Here is an 18,722-nt window from a genome sequence, read left to right as displayed (position 1 = left end):
TTGAGTTATTACTGGATTCATCTTTGTATTTTAAAAAAATAGCAAGGGCGAATTCTGTGTGCTCTCAGTTCTGTGTGATCATTTTTAATATGTCTGATCTTTTTTCAACAATCAGCTTAAAAGTATCTTAGTGGGGGAAAATCAGCTGTAAATCAAACTCAGGCCTCCAAGGTGATAGTGATAGAAGTTGCCTAATTGGAAATTTTGCTATCAGCCTCCTCAAGTTAAATTGATATAAGGGTTAGTCATGAAAAGGAGGGATGAGAGATGAATATACAATTAACTGTAATCCCATTACAGAAGTTTAATCTTAATTAATTTGAAACCATTGATTAATTGCTGGAATGTATTCCCAGTTTTAAAAAGGGAGAGACAAACTATAGTATACACCACCAAGAAAAAAAAAGGATAGAACTGCCAGCTTAAGGAGCAACCTCAGTGATGAATGACAAGGGAGTTAGCTTGCACAGGTAACCCATCAAAGAATGGTCTTTAATTTGTGCTCATACATGGTTAACTGGGGAGTGTGAGTTCATTTCCTTGTATAGTAATTAAGGGAAGGTACACCAGATTCAAAAATTCTAAGGGGACCATTTAAAGTCTGGTTACATGACATTCTTATTAGGGCCATCTCTGGGAAAATAAAAAAGTTCATTATGCCAAATGAACATTTTGAAAAATTAAAATATGATGGGATTGTAATCAAAGGCCATGTGTTCTAATAGCTCTCTGCACTGCAGACTAACAGTAGGAAACAGAATTGTACAAGTGCACAGGTCTTTACAGAGGCTAAAAGAGCACAGAGCTGGTAAACAGACAGAGTGGGACTTCAGAATAAAAACACAACCAGTTAGTATTCACTTAGTAGATGCTGATGGCCATAGACCCACACAGATAAGCAACTGATGAAATTACTCCTCCCTGGGGCTTCAAAGAGGACAAAATTATGTGGCATGGGTCCCCACTGTGTAAGAACATTCCTGGGAATAACCAGGGAAATGCCCACACTGTTTCAGGTACATGCAGGAAGAAAAGAGGCAGACTTGCTCTGATCTAGTCACAAGGTATCTCATGTGCAGGAGGTACTTCAATAGATAGATTCCCTTCCTGGATCTAAACTAGGGAAGAATGTTGTAGTTTGGTGCTTGTTTGATTGTTGTTTTTGATGAACTGGCAGCTGGTTATGGTCCATTGTAATTAGTGTTTTGTTATCTTCTGTTTCTCCCATTTCAGCCTTTTCCATTGCTGAAAAATAACATTTTTGGTTTTGTTTTTTCTAATGATGGGCTGCAATTCTTTTATTCAAAAGTAAATGAGCCAGGTTATTGTCCATCAAGTAGGTATCTTGCCTCAGAGTTATTGTTTGTCCAAAGAGAGGAGATTAAAGTATTTCCCCCTCCCCAAACATACAAGCAATTAAAAGAGGCGTGTACATTTCTCCCCAGCTCAGCTATGTGATATAATTTTGAAAGTTGAAAACTGAGCCCAATTTATCTTTCAGCCTTGAGTGCTGCTGTCTGCTGAATTTTTGGACTTACAATCAGCCTGTTTTAAGTTAACCAGCTTATTTTGCTTTCTTCTCCCCTTCCACCCACACACCTTGGACAGTTTTTCAGTGTTCTGAAAAATATAAGTTGCTTATGCCTGTCTGAGACAACAGACTAGCCAAACTCACAGTTCTTTACTAAAAGTCACAGAGATTAAAAAAACCAAACAGATATCAGGGAGAGATAGTTTAAGAATCAAACCATGAAGGTTAATGGCTAACATAGTCACCTCAATGACGCAGACGTTAAAGGAAATACACATTTCACCAGTTCAGATCGAAGATGTCAATAATGTCATTATATTAACTGTTTTTTAATTGAAAAAATTAGTATCAGGAAAAGCTGTGGAAACTCATAGCAAACAAGATCAGTCTACAAAGATTATGAACTTACAAACTGGGGGGGGTAGTCTGATGTACAGTTTGCTTTTACTGAATTTCTCACCCATCCCTATTCAGGACCCTTGGGAAAAAATGGACCCTGCATGTATGCATCCCTCTGTACTGCACTTAGCCAAGGAGTTTGGGGACAGACTGGATTCAGTATTTAAACATTAGGATTATTTATTATTCCAAAAGTTGATTAAGTATCTGTTCTGAAGTAATCTTTTAGAATTTCCTTTTCATGGAAAACAACACTAAAAAGGGAAATTGAAGCGGGGAGGAATTACATGCACAACCCCAGGCCAGGGGAAAAAATCCAAATGATTCAAAACCTGGTTTACTATATAAAGATAGACAAAGGGATTCAAGTTCCTTATTTTACAACAAAGAGGACCAAACTTTCCAGCCAAGGCAATAATGTGCATTTTTTTTATTATTTAAATATGAGATGCAAAGTGGGGGGAGAAGCAGGATCAGGCCCATTGTATGCAGGGGTTGCTTAATCCTTTCCTCATGACTTTTGCTAAAAATCCCACAAACCCACAGAAGCTGACATTAGATCTGAAAGGGAACCTTTCACTGGTGGTCAAGGACAGTTCATCCCACAACCTGTTTCCTCCAATATCAGTTGTGGTTCAGAAAAATCTATGAAGGACTGAACACACACACACAGAAGCACACACAAATAACCATAAAACAAAAATTGTACACATACGATTTGGATTGCTACTGTGCAGGTCACAGATCCGACACTGAGGATTTCTTGCTGGTTGGCCAGGTACATGTTCAACCAACTTGCAGTACATTTCAGGACCTCTTTCCCCACATGTAGCATTTGTTGAGATGAGAGCATTGGAAGCCAAGTTCAGAACTGCTGGAAACAAACCTGGAAGAAAACAAATGATGTTAGAATGCCATAGTAAAGGCAGAAAGTTTGCATATTCTAACCCACATTGGTGCAGCAATTAAAATACAGATATGCTGTATGAATCTGCTTCAGTGATGTGGAGTAAGGACAGAAAATGGACTGAGTGAATTAAAGAACATGGCAATAAAATCTGTCATAAACTGCTGCAGTAAATTCTGACCCTAGAATCCATTTCCAAAATATCTACATTTATTTGAATTAATTCATGAAGTGCTTTTTGATGCAATGCAACAAAACCCAATAGCAACATCAGCCTATACAATGTCAAAAAGATTAAGATTTCTCACAACAGAAAGATTATGTGGGCTGATGATATGAAAAACTAATGAAATGTGGGTCTGTGTCTGAGAGCTACACTGAAATCTTATGCTGGCCACCCCCATGTCTGGCTGTATTCTCTGATTCCAGCTCCAGACATTAATGAACACAAAGTCTAACCTCAACTAAAATTGCCATGGATGGGCTTGAATGTGTAACAGATTTCTGAAGCTTCTCTTCTCTCTCTCCTTGCTACATTAATGTATTTTGAGCTCAGTTCTCCTGTCAGTCCCTGCAATTAACCTATGTGCCATTTAATTACTGACCCTTTTGGTCATGGTACAGTTATCCTCTGACATTCTAAGTTAGTGACTTCAATGCTCCTTTTAAAAGCCATGTTAAACATGTTGCCTAAGCAAGGCACCCAATTAGCTGCCAACTTGTCCAATTTGTACAACCAGTCAATCGATAGCCAGGACTTTATTGAATTTGGAGCTTGCCACATTTTCACAGATTACATCTCCTTCTTTAGTGTTAAATTCTATATTAGCACACATATTGTATTCCCCCCCACTGCCAAAAAAAAAGATCATTCAGAGATATTTATGGCTCTCTCCACTGGGGAATTACCCTGCAAAGACTCAGTACTGAATGTGCAAATGAGTAGTCAGAAGCTGTGGCACCTTCAGGTTTCCTTACAGCCATAGATTCTATGCCATGAATAATATAAAAGCCAGCAATTTAGGCGCAACAGGAAGATTAGCGCCCTGCTTTAAATTGTACCACAGATCTAATGGGAACATCACATAAACTCATAACATGGTGAGGGAGGGAAGAATTTACAGCATATGATGTTTGAAAAATATATTACAAGAATATAAAAGTAGGTAAAAAAAAGACAAGAGAAAACAGATACACACAGACAGCGCTATGTGTACTTTATTCCTCTTTGACTTAATCCTCTCTCACACACAAAATTCACCTGAAATACATTCTTTTACACCCAAGCCTTTTAGGTACTAACAACATACTGTATGGAGGAAAAAAGATGGCCGCAGTGAGCAGTCTGCAGTAAGTCTACTCTCCTGAATATTTTGATTTTATCTTTAATTTTAGCTTTTTTATCACAAATTTTATCATAAATTTTAAACCTTTTTGGCCATCTATGCATATGAACTGAAGAAGAACATTATTCTGAAGCCAAGGACTCATATTAACCTTTTCCTATTTAATGCAACAAGCTTCCAAACAAGATCGGTGTTTCCTGCAGATAGAGATTTCCATTGATTTTCATTGACTTTTTAAACTTTAAAGTTAAACTTTCCTCTTATATGGTGTCTCTAATTTCAAGCCTTAGAATATACTAACGAAAAAGAAAAATCTTAAAAGAAAATAGTTAGAAAAGAAAAAGAGAAAGGATATGTATACTTACATTTAGTTATCTATCCTTGTGGAATTTTTACTGATAGCAGAACAGCAGCTGTTATTTACACAACTGATAACATTGGTTTAAGGGCTATTGAAATATGGTTCTTACTAGAAAAAGCTACAAAAAGCTGGGCCTTACGCCAATTGATAATCTAAATCTAAGCTCAACGCCAACGAAACGGACAAAGCAGTCGAAAATAACAAACTTTTGCTGCTTAAAGAAAGATGCTAATTCTGCAAACACTTCAAGGGCAGATCTTCCAGCTGTTCCACCTGGCCATAATTGGTCAATTTCCCTTACTCCCTGTGCTTTACTATCAGGAAAAGATGAAGCTTGTAATTTAGCTCAAGAAATTGCTCAAACATCCCTAGCTGATTTTATATTCGACAAAAACATGCTAGATGACTCTACTCAGAACAGCTCGCTCTCGATGCCGGCCCTTGAATCTTCTGACTGTGAAAACTCAATAAATTTGAGCTGCTCTGCTGAATTTATTCCTCACCAGGAGACAGAAATCTCTCAGATACCAAAATGCAAGTCGATTATGCTGAGCGAAAGCTGGTCACATACAACTACTCTGATGTTAACCCAAATTGCGCAATTCGTGGCGGAATCAAACTCTTTACTTACAACTTTAACGAATCTCCTACTAAAAAATGTTGCGAAAACAAATAAAGACGATGCAACAGTAACCACAGCCACGAAAATAACACAGACTATGGTAAAACAAGACTGTCAATTATTGACTTTAAATAAGAAATCATGTAGATCTAAAAAGCCATCCAGAAGCAAACAAATCAGGAAATCAAAAAATATGAAGACCTCTAAAACTCACTGCAAAAACAACATGAATTATAATAAGCTTTTTAAACTTTTGGATCCGCCAAAGTCTATGACTAAAAAGCAAAAGAGGAAGCGAAAGTATAAGAAGAAATCTAAAAAAGGGACTTCTGTTCAACTTCCGGCACCTCAATTAAACCAAACAGAACTTCCATTGAGGATTAATTCAAATGCTATGATCCCTGAGGGTTCTCCTATTCCAAGAAATGCAATAAATCAGCATCAAATCTTTCAACCATCGAAAATGTCGAATTTCTTTCCAGCTATCAATCAAAATAGATGGAATCTAGTTCGAAGCGGGAACATGATAGCCATAACAAACTATCCAAAACCTTGGGGTCTGCTGAATCTACAAGCGCGGAAACATCACTTATGTGCCACCTTGGATAATATAATCCCTGGGCTTTTAAATGTCCACCAGATCATCTCAGTGGAATATCTCTTCAATAATTACATTTCCGCTAGAGCCCTGATAACATTATGTGATGATAATACAACGAATAATATCTATAAAAGAAGACAGATTCTTCTAAATCACAATCTTTTATTATCTAGGGTATTTAAAAATTGTGCTCCACCTCAATGTTTGATTTCGCGTGATCTACCAAAATATAGTCCTGTTTTGACTAACAGTTCTGATACTGCAGAACATCAAAATCCTCAACTCTACAGTACCTCGGATTCGAATCATGGTCTTAATGCTATAAGCCCTCTAGAAAATGGGAAATTCCTCCAGGAAGAGATTCTTCTACTTGACTCATTTTCCTCTTTATCGACAGATGCTAAAAGTGAAATAATCACGAAACTTGAAATTCTCTTACAGACTTTAAAAACGCAAATGGCAAATGTAACCCCCGGTGTGAGAATTTATGAAAACATTAAACTGAATGCTACTGAAACAAATAAAGATCAGCCCTCCATCTGGAGGACTACTAATACTCAATCTATACAAAATGTTTCCTTAGACATACCCAAGACAACGACTTTATCTAATCCCAACTCTTATCGCCTACAAGGTTATTGACCAAGATCGTCAAGTGTAAAGTGGTTCTTCTCCTTGGTTTCTTGGAATATTGCTGGATGGTCTAGCAAAATACAAATGCCAACTGTTAAGGATTTCCTATCCAGCTATGATATTTTATTAATACAGGAAACTTGGGCTAGGGATGAAATATGCCTAGATGGATTCTCAGCCTTCTCCCTTGAAGCTCTGCGAAGCAATAGGGGGGGAAGAGATAAGGGAGGTTTATGTATTCTGGTTACTACCAGATTTGATGCTGTGATCTGCTCCTTAACCCCCTTGCGGGATCTAGCTGTGGCAATATTGTTAAAATCTACATCCTTTGTTTACTTAATAGTAAATGTATATATTCCCCCTAGCAAAAGAAAAAATTCTACCAAAAAACAATTTACCAAACTAGAATCTTATCTGTTAAGCTTGATTGACTCTTTCCCCAAAGCTATTTTAATCCTAGCCGGGGATTTTAATGCCAGAATGGGTGCATCAGATAATGACTTATATTGTAAATATCATCTTGAACCCTCGGCGATAGATGATCCTATAATAATCCCTGTAAGACAATCTAGGGATAGAGGCATAAATTATGCAGGTTTGTGCCTAATGCTTATGTCTGTGAAACTAAATCTATCCCTGTTAAACGGCCGTATGAGGGGAGACTTCGATGGAGAGCTAACATGTCTAGGGGCCAGGGGAGCATCTGTTATAGACATGATTTTTGTCCCGCCGGAACTTTTTGCTCAAATTAAATGCTGCAGAGTCTTGGCACGACCTGAAAGTGATCATTTTCCGATATCTTTAAATGTCTATGGTACAAATAAATCCCCTTTTTTAGAACAACGAACATTCGCTGCCACGGATGTTGAGATACGCCCAGCGCGGATTAAGTGGATTCCTAAACTCCAGGAAAAGATCGCTGAAGGTCTCAACTCCTTTGAATTACAGACTATCAAAAACCAACTTATAACAGCCGCCTATAGCTCTGTAAGCTACCATTACTTATACCAGTTGATTAATAAAATTCAATATTTGATTAGAACAGACCCCAGGAAGTCACTGAGAAGGTTTACCAATAAGGCGAACCTGTGGTTTGATAGTGAATGTTATGAAGCAAGAACACAAGTAAAATATTTTCATCAAGCATTTAATTTGCATAGATCTCATGAACATCTAGATAGATTTAAGACAGCTAGGAAAAAATTTAAACAGCTAATTAAGCGGAAGAAGATTCTTGCCCTAAGACAATCGTGGCAAAATCTCCTTCAGGCTTCCAAATTAAAAGACTCGACTATGTTTTGGCGTATAATAACCCAACACTGGCCTAAATCCAATCTTCGATTAGAATGTGCCATTGCTCCAGCTATTTGGGAAAACTATTACACCATTCTTTACCAGGGAAATTATATTATGGAAGATTCCAAACTGGACTCCCATATAGAACCCCCTGTATGGCCTCCAGTTACTTCAACTGAAGTCCTAGATCTTATAGCTACCCTCAAACCAAATAAGGCACCAGGGCCAGACAATATACCCCCCGAAGTCTTTAAAGCAAACGCAAAGTGGTGGGCCCCCACCTTGGCTGCATTATTTACTAACATCAACTCTTCCATGGTTATACCACAAGGGTGGGGTGCTGCAATAATAATTCCATTATACAAAAAAGGCTCTCGACTGGACCCTGCTAACTATAGACCGATAAGTTTGCTTAATATAATTAGTAAGCTATACACCACTTACCTCTATAGGAAATTACTAGATTGGGTTAACCATACCGATTTGTTAGCACCTGAACAAGCAGGTTTTCGCATAGGACGATCGCCGTCTGACCATGTTTTGGTTCTTCAGCATCTTATTACCAAATACAGCAAAACTAATGGTCAGGCTTTATATTCGGCCTTTGTAGATTTAAAGGCGGCCTTTGATTCTATATCTAGATCTAGACTCTGGGTGAAAATGCAAAACTTGGGAATTGATAGGCGTCTTTTAATCTTGATACAGGGCCTTTATCATAATACTTCCCTGCAGATTCGGTGTAATAACGAAGGCCATCTAACGAAGCGTATCTTTACTTATAAGGGTGTTAAACAGGGGTGCATTTTAGCACCCTTACTATTCAACATCTATATAAACCCCCTAGTGGCCAAACTTTCATCTATATCATCTCACCCTCCAATGCTAGCCTCTAACCCGAGAGCCTGCCTGTTATATGCAGATGATATACTGCTCCTTTCACAGACACCCATTGGTCTCAAAAGATTGATGGCAGCTCTGTCATCCTTCTGTCAAGAAGAAAAACTAGTAGTAAATCGGCAGAAGACGAAGGTTCTTGTCTTTACTAAAAAAAGGACAAAACATATTTGGAGGATTGACAACTTGCCGATTGAGCAAGTAAAAACTATTAGATATCTCGGTATTGTACTTCAAGCATCAGGTTCCCATCAGATGCATATCTCCTCCTCCCTGTTAACTGCCAGACGCACAACAAAGGCCCTATTATCTTTCTTCTATACCAAAGGGGGCCAATTTATCTTTCCAGCCATAAAAGTATTTGCTGCGAAAATCCTCCCGCAACTCTTATATGGGGCTCAAACTAGTACATACACCAATTTTACTAAACTAGAAGCCATACAAAACTCCTTTTTAAGATCAATATTAGGAGTCCCTACTTGTGTTCCAAATTTTATATTGAGACTAGAATGTGGTCTCCAATCCATAGAGTCTTGCGTGTGGAAACTGAGATTACTATTATGGTTGAAATTAATTTTTAGGCCCACCGGGTTGGCTCCACATGTACTTATAGATAAAGTTCGTTCCCATTGGGGAAAAATGATTCATGACAAACTTTTAAGCCTAGGCTTTTCTTTGCCCTACATTCTCCAGTTGGGTTATGACTCTGCTTGTGCGATAATTAAACAACGGTTAAGAGATATTGACTTCCAGCATCATTTACTTCTTGTAAAGAAACAAAGACACAACCCGAAATTTTTCACCTTAATGTCCTACCTCATGAATTTGGAACTTCCCAACTATAGAAGGGCTTTTACTCTAATTAGATTAAATATATTGCCATCCGCTGTATTGTCTGGTAGATATAATAAAATCTCATATTCTGAGAGACTTTGCCCCTGTGCTGATGGAGAAATTGAATCAAATGAACATGTTCTTTTTTGTTGTATATTTTATCATGATTTAAGATCTCAATTGATTATGCCTATCTTGTCATCTCTTCCATCTAGTCCTGAATCCTTTTACATAGATTATCTACTAGGCGATTATGTACCTGAGGTGACACTTGCTGTCGCCAAATTTAGCGCTGCTGCTATTAAATGTAGGAAAATAAAAGTCCAATAATTAATTTTAATCCGATTGTTTTGTATATTGATTTTATTTGATATATATCTCCTTGCTGTTAAATCAAATGGAAGTCATTTGTATTTGTTTTACTTTGTAATATTTATGTATGAAGGGTCAATTTGACTGTAAATAAACTCAAACTCAAACTCAAACATAGTGTATTATATGCAGATGCATCTAACAATGCTCTGATGGTTTTAATTTTTTTGAAAAAAGAGCTGGTTTCCCCCCCCTGGATTCAAGAGTGGAAGAGCAACATATGGAGAGTACATAACACTTTTCCTGTCAGCTGTTTTCCCAGTTAAAATCAGCCTCCTCCACAAACTACTGTGCCTCTAACAAATATTTCAGCCATTGTAGGGACTTTCACTTCAGGGATAAACAGCGGCATGAGGGAGGAGGGAGACCAGGGGCGTCACTGGGGTGGTGCGGCAGGTGCGGGCCACACCGGGTGACACCACCAGACCGGGTGACACCACCCAGAGCCGCCCCCCCAGGCACTGCCTAGGCTCCAATGAGAGCCTTCGCATGCCGCGCCGGCTGCCTTCCTCGGCTGTTAGAAGGTGGCAGCGGCGGCAGTGGCAGCGAGGCGGCAGCGCGCTCCCGGGCCCTGTTGTTTGGCTGTGTGCTATGTGAAGCCGCACGTGCATAGCGCGCGCAATCGCTCACACTCTTGGGAGACAAGGTGCTGAGGGCCGCACTGGGTGACACCAACCCTAGTGATGCCACTGAGGGAGACCTGCTGGGATGCTGCCCAGGATGATTGGCCTATCAAGGAATGGAGTGGATAGGGATTGGTCCCATTGGAACGCCCACTGGGTCCTCATGCTTGGGTGCTCATGGTCAGAGTGTAGTATTTGGGGGTGGTGGGGGAAGTCTTGGGCCCCTTCTTGCAGGTCTGACTGAGGTGTCTTGGGAGTTGTGTGCTTGCTGCCTGTGCTACTGGGGCTCATGGCATTGCTGGGATGTTCTGCTTGTGTTGTGGGGTCTTGGTGTCATCAGGGCCATACCCTCAGATTGGTCAATGTGTGTATTGACACCTTCTGTTCCTGGGTGATCTGAGAGTATAGTCTCCATCACATCCTGGGATTGTTGGCAGTGGTAGTGTTGTCAAGGATACAAAGAGTGTGGCTGCCTTTGTGCAATGCTTTTGTTTCCCTTCTCACCATATTTCTACCTCCCATCTTGCACTAGTCATGCATTGGATACAGTGGGCATTCAGTAGGTATGTTTTTAATTATTGCTTATTGTTTTTAATTGCTGTAAACCGCCCAGAGAGCTTCGGCTATGGGGCGGTATATAAATGTAATAAATAAATAAATAAAATGAAAGCAATGTATCTCCAAGACCAGCATAATTACAGTCTAGGATTGTTCTGACTATGTCCCAGGACACTTGTGCCTTGCCACTTCTGAGCATGCTGAGGCTTTCATGAGACCTTTCCACACTAATGCTGGCAAAATAGGAAGACAAGGGATCAAGGATTGAGGAGATGCTCTCATTTCCATTGCACTCCTAATGATGTCTGCCATCGTGAGTGCAATGACATTCAAATTTCAGAACTGGGCTGAAGGGGTAGGGGTGGATTATTGTTGATACTTTGCAAAATAGATTGGTTTGCTAATCCTAATTCTGAACTGAATGTGGAATCCGCCTATCACCAGTAAGAGTCTTTGAAGTCTCTTAATGTATTTGGAAGCATCTTTTTATAAAACTTCTTTATATTAATTGTTATTTGCTGCTATTATAAATTGATAGCAATCTTTAAATCACATACATATTTAAATTGGGAATATTAATAATATTTTAAAGTGTTACATATCTGTTCTCATTTAATCTCATATTAAATAAATATAAATAAATAAATTTATTGAATTTATTTAACAAAATGTATATACTGCTTGACTGAAATAAAAACTCAGTTAAAAACAAGTAATTAAAAACATTTAAAAGATAATTAAAATTAAGCTAAAAAAATTACACCATTTCATGACAATGGTGAATCATGAGAACGTTAACTTTGCATAACAATCCATTTCTGAAATTTTGAAGTTTTTTTCTCGATCCAATTACTTCAATGTTAATTTCATTTTTATTAGTAGAGCTTTGTGCTTTGGAAGTTTCTAAATGATTGTTTGGTTTGAGTTATTGCTCAAAGCATGTTGAGATAGCTGGTTTGCTACAAAGTGAGCAGTAGTAAAACCTACAGCAAAAAAGCAAGTGCTGGGCCATAAAAATACCCCAAGAACATTGCTTCCCTTTCAGACATGGGGAAAGACCATCTCTGAACAAATGCAGCTATACTGTATCTACCCTAGATGATGCATTTATCACCTTTTTCTGAACAAAAGTTCCACAGTCAGGGAGGTACTTAAAGTGAAATGGTTGGTAGAACAATTAACTTTGTTGCAATTAACAAAGTTAAACTGATATTAAGATGCTCCTTGAATAGTTTGCTAGATTAATTCCATATATTTCTTGAAAGTATTACTTACATGCACCATTTATACACACACACACAATGTATGGCTGTTTTTGTAACAGTTTACCAAAATTATTTGGAAGAAAATACTGCTTCCAACTGTGCCAACATGATGTCATTAACTGAGAACAAATTTGACCCCATAATGTGCAACACATTATTAGCATCAACAGAAGCAATGATTGTTAGATGTTTTGTTAAAGAAGCACTGTCAATGTCCCAGTGTTTCAGAGAGAAGGAACCTTGTCATATTCAACCCCCTGCTGGCATACATGAGCAAAGATGGCAGGCAGAGCACAAAAGCAGCAGCAGGAGGATGAGCTCTCCTACCATGAACTCAAGCACTGGGATTGCTGCTGATGGATTGCCAAACTTTGGAGCTGGCATTTGAATACCTTTGCCGCACAGTTGATAAAGCCTTGTGTTTGTAAGGGTGGGGGTTTTTTGAGGGGGGAGTTGTATGTGCTTTTGTTGTTTGTGTTTTAGAAAAGGAGCTGCAGTCTTGCTAGGACAGGTTCACAAAGGCATGCAGCATGAATCTGAATTGTGGGTTGGGTTGGGTGTGTTCCTTATCACTTGAGGCTGCAATTCTGTGCACGCTTCCCTGTTTGAGTAAGTCCCATTGAATACATTGGGACTTGCTTCTGAGTAAACAATCATAGGATTGCACTACAAATATCTTTACAGGTTGTGTAAATAATAAACATCTTTGACAGTCATGCTTATATAAACATTTCTTCATACTATGTCCCGATAAGTAGTTGATTTCACGCTATAGTTGTAAATTATCACTTCCTATACATTTTAAGTGTGCCCTTTTTTCTTGGGGTGGTCATGGTTCCCCTCTGTTGTTTTCATCCTGCAGGTTAGATTAGGCTGAGAGATGGTGAGTAGCCCATGTTCACCCAGTAAACTTTATAGCTCATTTCCATTTTAAAATTAATTAAAACAATTAACATGCAGGCAAAGTTTATTAAGTAGATCCACACAATACATTTAAAGCACATCCAACTTGCATTTAAAGTACAGTTTCCCCCTCACAGTAATTGCTTTCTCTACCCATAACAAACTACAGTTCCCATGGTTCATGTGCTTCAAATGTGTGTTTAATGTGCATTAAATGAATGATGTAGATCTGCTCTAGGTATGATGTGCATTTATCAGTGAAATGAAAAGAACAATATTAAAAGTTTTTTTTAAACAGGAAAAGGGCTGTAGCTCAATGGCAGGCCACATGCTTTGCATGCAAAGGTCCAAAATTCAATTTCTGGAAAAGACTATCGCCTGGAATCCTGGAGAGCCAATGTTAGTCCATGTCATCAGTACTGAACTAGATGGTATCGAATGGCCTGAGTCAGTATAAGGTAGAATCCATTGTTCCTAAAAGTGGAAAGGGAGCCAAGGTCCATAGTGACTCCAAAATTTATTTATGCATTTTATTTACAAGATTTATATACTACTTTATTGTAAAAAATCTCACAGCAGTTTACAGAAGGAATTAAAACAATAAAATTATTGCCAAAAACAGTTAAAGACATGTATTTAAAAACATTCAAAATGATAAAACCAACAATGAGTTGAAAACAGATTAAAAAACACAATAGCTTCTGCCTGCCTGGGAAGGCTTGTCTAATCAAAAATGTTTTTAGCAGGTGCTGAAAAGAGTACAATGAAGGTGTCTACTTAATGTCAATAGGTATGGAGTTCCAAAGTGTAACTGCCACACTAAAAGACTGATTTCTTACAAGAGCAGAACAAGTACTATGTGGCACCCGTAACATGGAAAGCACACCTTGAACTTGGCCTGGTAGCAAATTGGCAACCAGTGCAGAGGTATTATGTGCTGATAGGGTATTATAGTACTCTTATCAGCAATCATTGCCCAGCATTCTGCACTAACTGCAGCACCTGCGTCAGGTTGTGCTGAATGGGGATTTCTGTGACCTCGGCTGACTGGATGCCAAGATTCTTTTTTAGTTTGGCTTTTGGTTAGGAATCCTGACTGGTTGTGGGATGCTCAGTTTCCTGCCTTACTCATAGGAATTTTGTTGTGGTTGGTATGGTATTGCATTTAGGAAATCATCACTGTCTCTTGTTTTTGTTTTTCTATTTGCATTTCATTTACCTTTAACCTCACTCCCTTACAGCCATAGATGCAACAACAGTGTTTCCATGCACTCAGCTCAACCGTCTTAAACCCACTGATGATACACCTTGTTGGTTGCATGACAGTTTGTTTCTTGCCCAATAGTGGTAAAAGAGAATTCATATACTGGGAAGTGTGGCTGCAATTGTTGTTGTTCCCAAGCTGCTCTATGTGAAGGTAGAACAAACCATGGGTGTTTTCTCTCTGTCAATTATTACTCACTGGAATTGTGTTGGCTGTCAAAGTGAGTTTATGGCAGCCCACAAGGTAGACAGAAAAGGGTAAAGAATCTTCTTACTCTTACTCATTTCTCAGACCTCTTTTGAAGGTCAAATCTGTAAAGAAGTTTGGAGCAGCCATGTAAAAAGACAGGGGCAAGGCATTCCAGCCAGGGGGTTGCAAACCCTGCTTGGATATGGATATATCCACAGAGGATCCCTAGTGAAGCTTTACCAACAGCACAATCTAAACCATATCTTCTCAGAAGTATGATGTATTGAGTTCTATGGGGCTTGGTAAGTGTGTTTAGAATTGCAGCCTTCTGCGGCATCCATCTTTACTCCTGAGTGCTCTCATCTAACATCTCCACAACACTAGGCTCCTTTCTTCCTACAATGGCCTTCTCGTGACTGGGCTGGCCTGAGGGCACTTAAACCCTTCTTTCATGAAGCAAGTAGGCTAGATTAAATGTTCCCTACCCAGGCTCTATCTTTTAGCTAAGATTTCTTAGAAATTTCAGAGAAATGTTTTTGTTTGAATTGAATGCTCCAAGCAACTGTGGTTTAAGCTTAAGGTTTCATGCTTAATGACATCAGTAGGGCCCACCCCTGTAGCATCACTAAGACCTGCCTCTGTGACATCACTTGGGCCCACCCCATGGCATCACTACGGCCCGCCCCTTGACATCAGTACAACCTGCCCCTGTGACATCACTAGGGCCCATCACTGAAATCTCAGGGTTTGGGATGTTTCTGACATAGCAACCCTACCCTAACACCTGCTATTTGGTACAATTATCTTTCCTGCTTCCCCACTTGCAAACTCCACTTGCCACTTCAAAGAAGAAAAAGAAATGATTTGCCTAAATTTCATGTTAACTTTGCCAAATTCATCTTCCAGGATTCTGTGGGGAAACCGAAATGCCACTAAACTTGTATCAAACATTCAAAAAACATTTTTTTAAAAAAAAATGGCTGTTTCATTCTAAGAATCATCCTTGAGGGGGAAGCAGAAAAGAAAAGAAAGTTACTTGTCTGTTGTAGTACGAAGCTGTGTTGGTGTGTGGGAACACAGTGAGTAGGCACAGAAAAACGCTGGGGCAAAACAAAACAAAATCTTGCAGCAAAGGATAATTTCCAGCTGTGCACCATGGGGAGTAACTTAATGCACTCAATCCGCAATGTAAAAGAACACTTTTATACAATTGGAAAATAAGTTCCATTTTAAGAAATCACTGTCCAGCCACAGCACTGCTTGCAGACTGGAAAATATGTTAAAAACTATTTGTCCAGTGGCAAACAAAATCCAATACCACAGCCTTTCAGTTGATGTTTACTACTCTGTATCAACTGCTCCTTCAGCATTAAACAGCTCCATTATCTTTTCTTGTTTAAAAGAGAGCTAATGCATTTTTGTTGTGTTGCTGCTTCTTTCAGTTGCTGATATTTTTATTTTATTTTATTCTATCTCTGCTCTAAGCCCAAGAACTTTTTTCTTTTTTAAACTAGGAAGTTTTCCCCAAGTTATATTATCTTTGTTGCTGTTGTTGTTGTTGTTATGTGCCTTTAAGTCGATCACGACTTATGGCAACCCTATGAATGAGTGACCTCCAATAGCATCTGTCGTGAACCACCCTGTTCAGATCTTAATATTCTCTACTGTGTCAAAAACATACCTTTAAAATATGTTATTTATATACATTGTTATAGACATTTATAGGCATGTACAAACAAAATAGATATCTGCTGCTTTCCAGCTAAATATGTGGTCTCATAGCACCTGTTTATTATTTACATGGCTTCTATTCTGACCTGACACTGGGATCATCTATGTCTGAAGAGATAGGAATCTGTTTTAACCCATTTGTAACTGTTCTCATTGACTAGTGTGATGGAAACAGGACACTGCAAACCCCATTGTCTGGGACAGGACCAGTATTAAGGGTCATGGGGGGCAGCATTCTTAGAGAGACCTTTGGATCTCCTAGTTATTTCAGCCTGCTTGCTCACCTGCCTTATCACACTAGGCTAAGAAGAGGTGAGCAAATGCATGACAACCATGGTGAGAAGAGGGAGCAGCAGCTGCCATCACCAGATTGCTCACTGGCTCTTCATCTGGCAAAAGGGCAGATGGCAACATTGGCAAGAAGGATGAGGAAGAGCAGCACCTGGTAACAATGGTGAGGAAGAGAATGTTGGAGATAGTGTGGTGTAGTGATTAAAGTGTTGGACTAGGACCTGGGAGACCAGGGTTCAAATCCCCCCCTTCTTAAAAATAAGCAGTATAAATCAAGTCAACCAGCAATTAATAAAATGCTGACTGAAATAAGTATGTCTTCAAAGTTTTTTTTAATGCTCATGATAGAGCCACATGAAAGTCCTGTCCCTGGAACCTGTCAGTCTTACAGAGAGAGTGTGATGTAGTGGTTAGACCGTTGGACTGGGACCTGGGAGATCAGGGTTCAAATCCTACAGGAGGAAATATATACAACACATCCAAAATGGTTAAGAGATGAAAGCTAGAATATGGAACAGCTTTGCCATTGACCTCTATCAGAGGTGCATGGTACCATTTCAGCACAATCCATTTTCAGTTGCTTTCATTTATTTTCACAAACAAGTCTGGAAGTGACATGATATTTTTTGTTTTTTATATGTGAGGAACTGAGGTACAGTAATTGTGATTTGCTACAGGCTGCCCTGTTAGTTCAATTGCTAAGCTGAATATTAAACTGAATTCTTGTAAAATATTAAACCATAACATTTTACAAAAATTTAATGCAATAATCCAGTCCCATTTTCTCTTCCAAAACTGTTTGTTTGCTTCCTCAATTCCAGTTTGTGTTGAGGATGAATGGAGAGCTCACAGCAGATGGCTGTCAGAAAAGCTACAACTACATACCATGGCTGAGAATTAGTGCACAGAAAATTATGCATCTTGGTGAACAGTGCAGAGATCCTGCCTGTAAATGCCAACAGACATCTGGCTTGAAAACATTGTAAAGCCAGTTTAAATATTCTTCTATTCTTAAATATTCATGAATATTAGCTTATTACCATGTCTGCTAACACCTCTCTGATTGAAGTTTTACTTTCCTTCCTAGGATGTGAATTTCAAGTGTTTATTCTTTTGTCTTTTAAAATTATCCTGGAGTGAGCATACGTTTGTAATATTCTATTAATACAGGAATGAAGAAAAAAGAGAAAAGGCATCAGAGAGTACACATTTGTGGTGGTGGGAAATGTTAGCTGGTTTCAAAAATTCTATATTAATTACTGAAGAATGCATGTTTTCTTAGGATTATGCTATGTTGTTCTTAGATGAGGAAAACAAAGGTTTCTAGCAAAAACAAAATGTCTGTAGGCTTGGTATGGACAGTCAGCATGATTGCCCAGAGGACTATATGAAACTACCAGTGCGCTCACCAGTGTGTTTGTGTGGAGAGTAGGGATAGGGGAGAAATTCAATTTGGTTCGCATTTCATGGGAAATCTACCAAATTTGTGCTTCCTGAAACAATATGCAAACTGAAATACAGCTATCCTTTCGAATTTGCACTTATTTGCATTTTGCAATGCAGTTCCTCAACCAATGGCTACACGAATACATACATTATGGGAAACAGTGCATAAAAATAATTAATGAAAATAACATACAAACTGCATTATATTAGGGAAATTCAAAATTAGGGAAATTGCAAAAATGAGGACATTAGTCAGAACTACATACTAAAATGTGTTTATTAGGGAGAGATGCCCAATGGTGCACCATGCCAATGATGAAAAAATTTCATGGGGATTTTTTATTTAAAAAATATCAAATTGCTGCAGAAATGTAGAAAACTGAATTAAAGATTGGGAAATTGAGAAACAGAGAGACCTGAAATTGACAGATTTTTCCATCCGTAGTGGCGACACAAACTGTATGAACTGAGTCAGGTGAAAAACGCCTTGGCAAAAGAGATTCAGACCTAAATTAGCAATGGACAAGAGACTGAAGAAAGCAGTGAGAACTGTGTCCCTGTTCCTGTCACAGTTGCCAGTGAGGAAAGAGTCTCATCTCTTTTCAACAAAACAATAGGCTACCAATGTCACCTGGGCACATATTGAAGCCTTGTTG

General features: G+C 38.7%; 1 protein-coding gene across 7 annotated transcripts in view; it reads right to left on the bottom strand.

Moving 5' to 3' along the window:
• Positions 1-18,722, bottom strand: part of LAMA2 (laminin subunit alpha 2) — a 748,112-nt gene that overhangs the window by 580,034 nt on the left and 149,356 nt on the right. For 6 of the 7 annotated variants that reach the window (XM_061623807.1, XM_061623808.1, XM_061623810.1 and 3 more), the window contains exon 2: positions 2,646-2,816. In XM_061623807.1, coding sequence (XP_061479791.1) covers positions 2,646-2,816 — 171 coding nt within the window. Of the gene's footprint in view, positions 1-2,645; positions 2,817-4,548; positions 4,749-18,722 lie in introns of those variants that run through there. The other variant, XM_061623811.1, reaches the window with a different exon arrangement.

This window comes from Rhineura floridana, chromosome 4, assembly GCF_030035675.1.
Source record: "Rhineura floridana isolate rRhiFlo1 chromosome 4, rRhiFlo1.hap2, whole genome shotgun sequence".
NCBI classification, from domain to species: Eukaryota; Metazoa; Chordata; class Lepidosauria; order Squamata; family Rhineuridae; genus Rhineura; species Rhineura floridana.
Note: the sequence above shows the minus strand (reverse complement) of the source record. Positions and strands in the feature narration are given on the sequence as shown.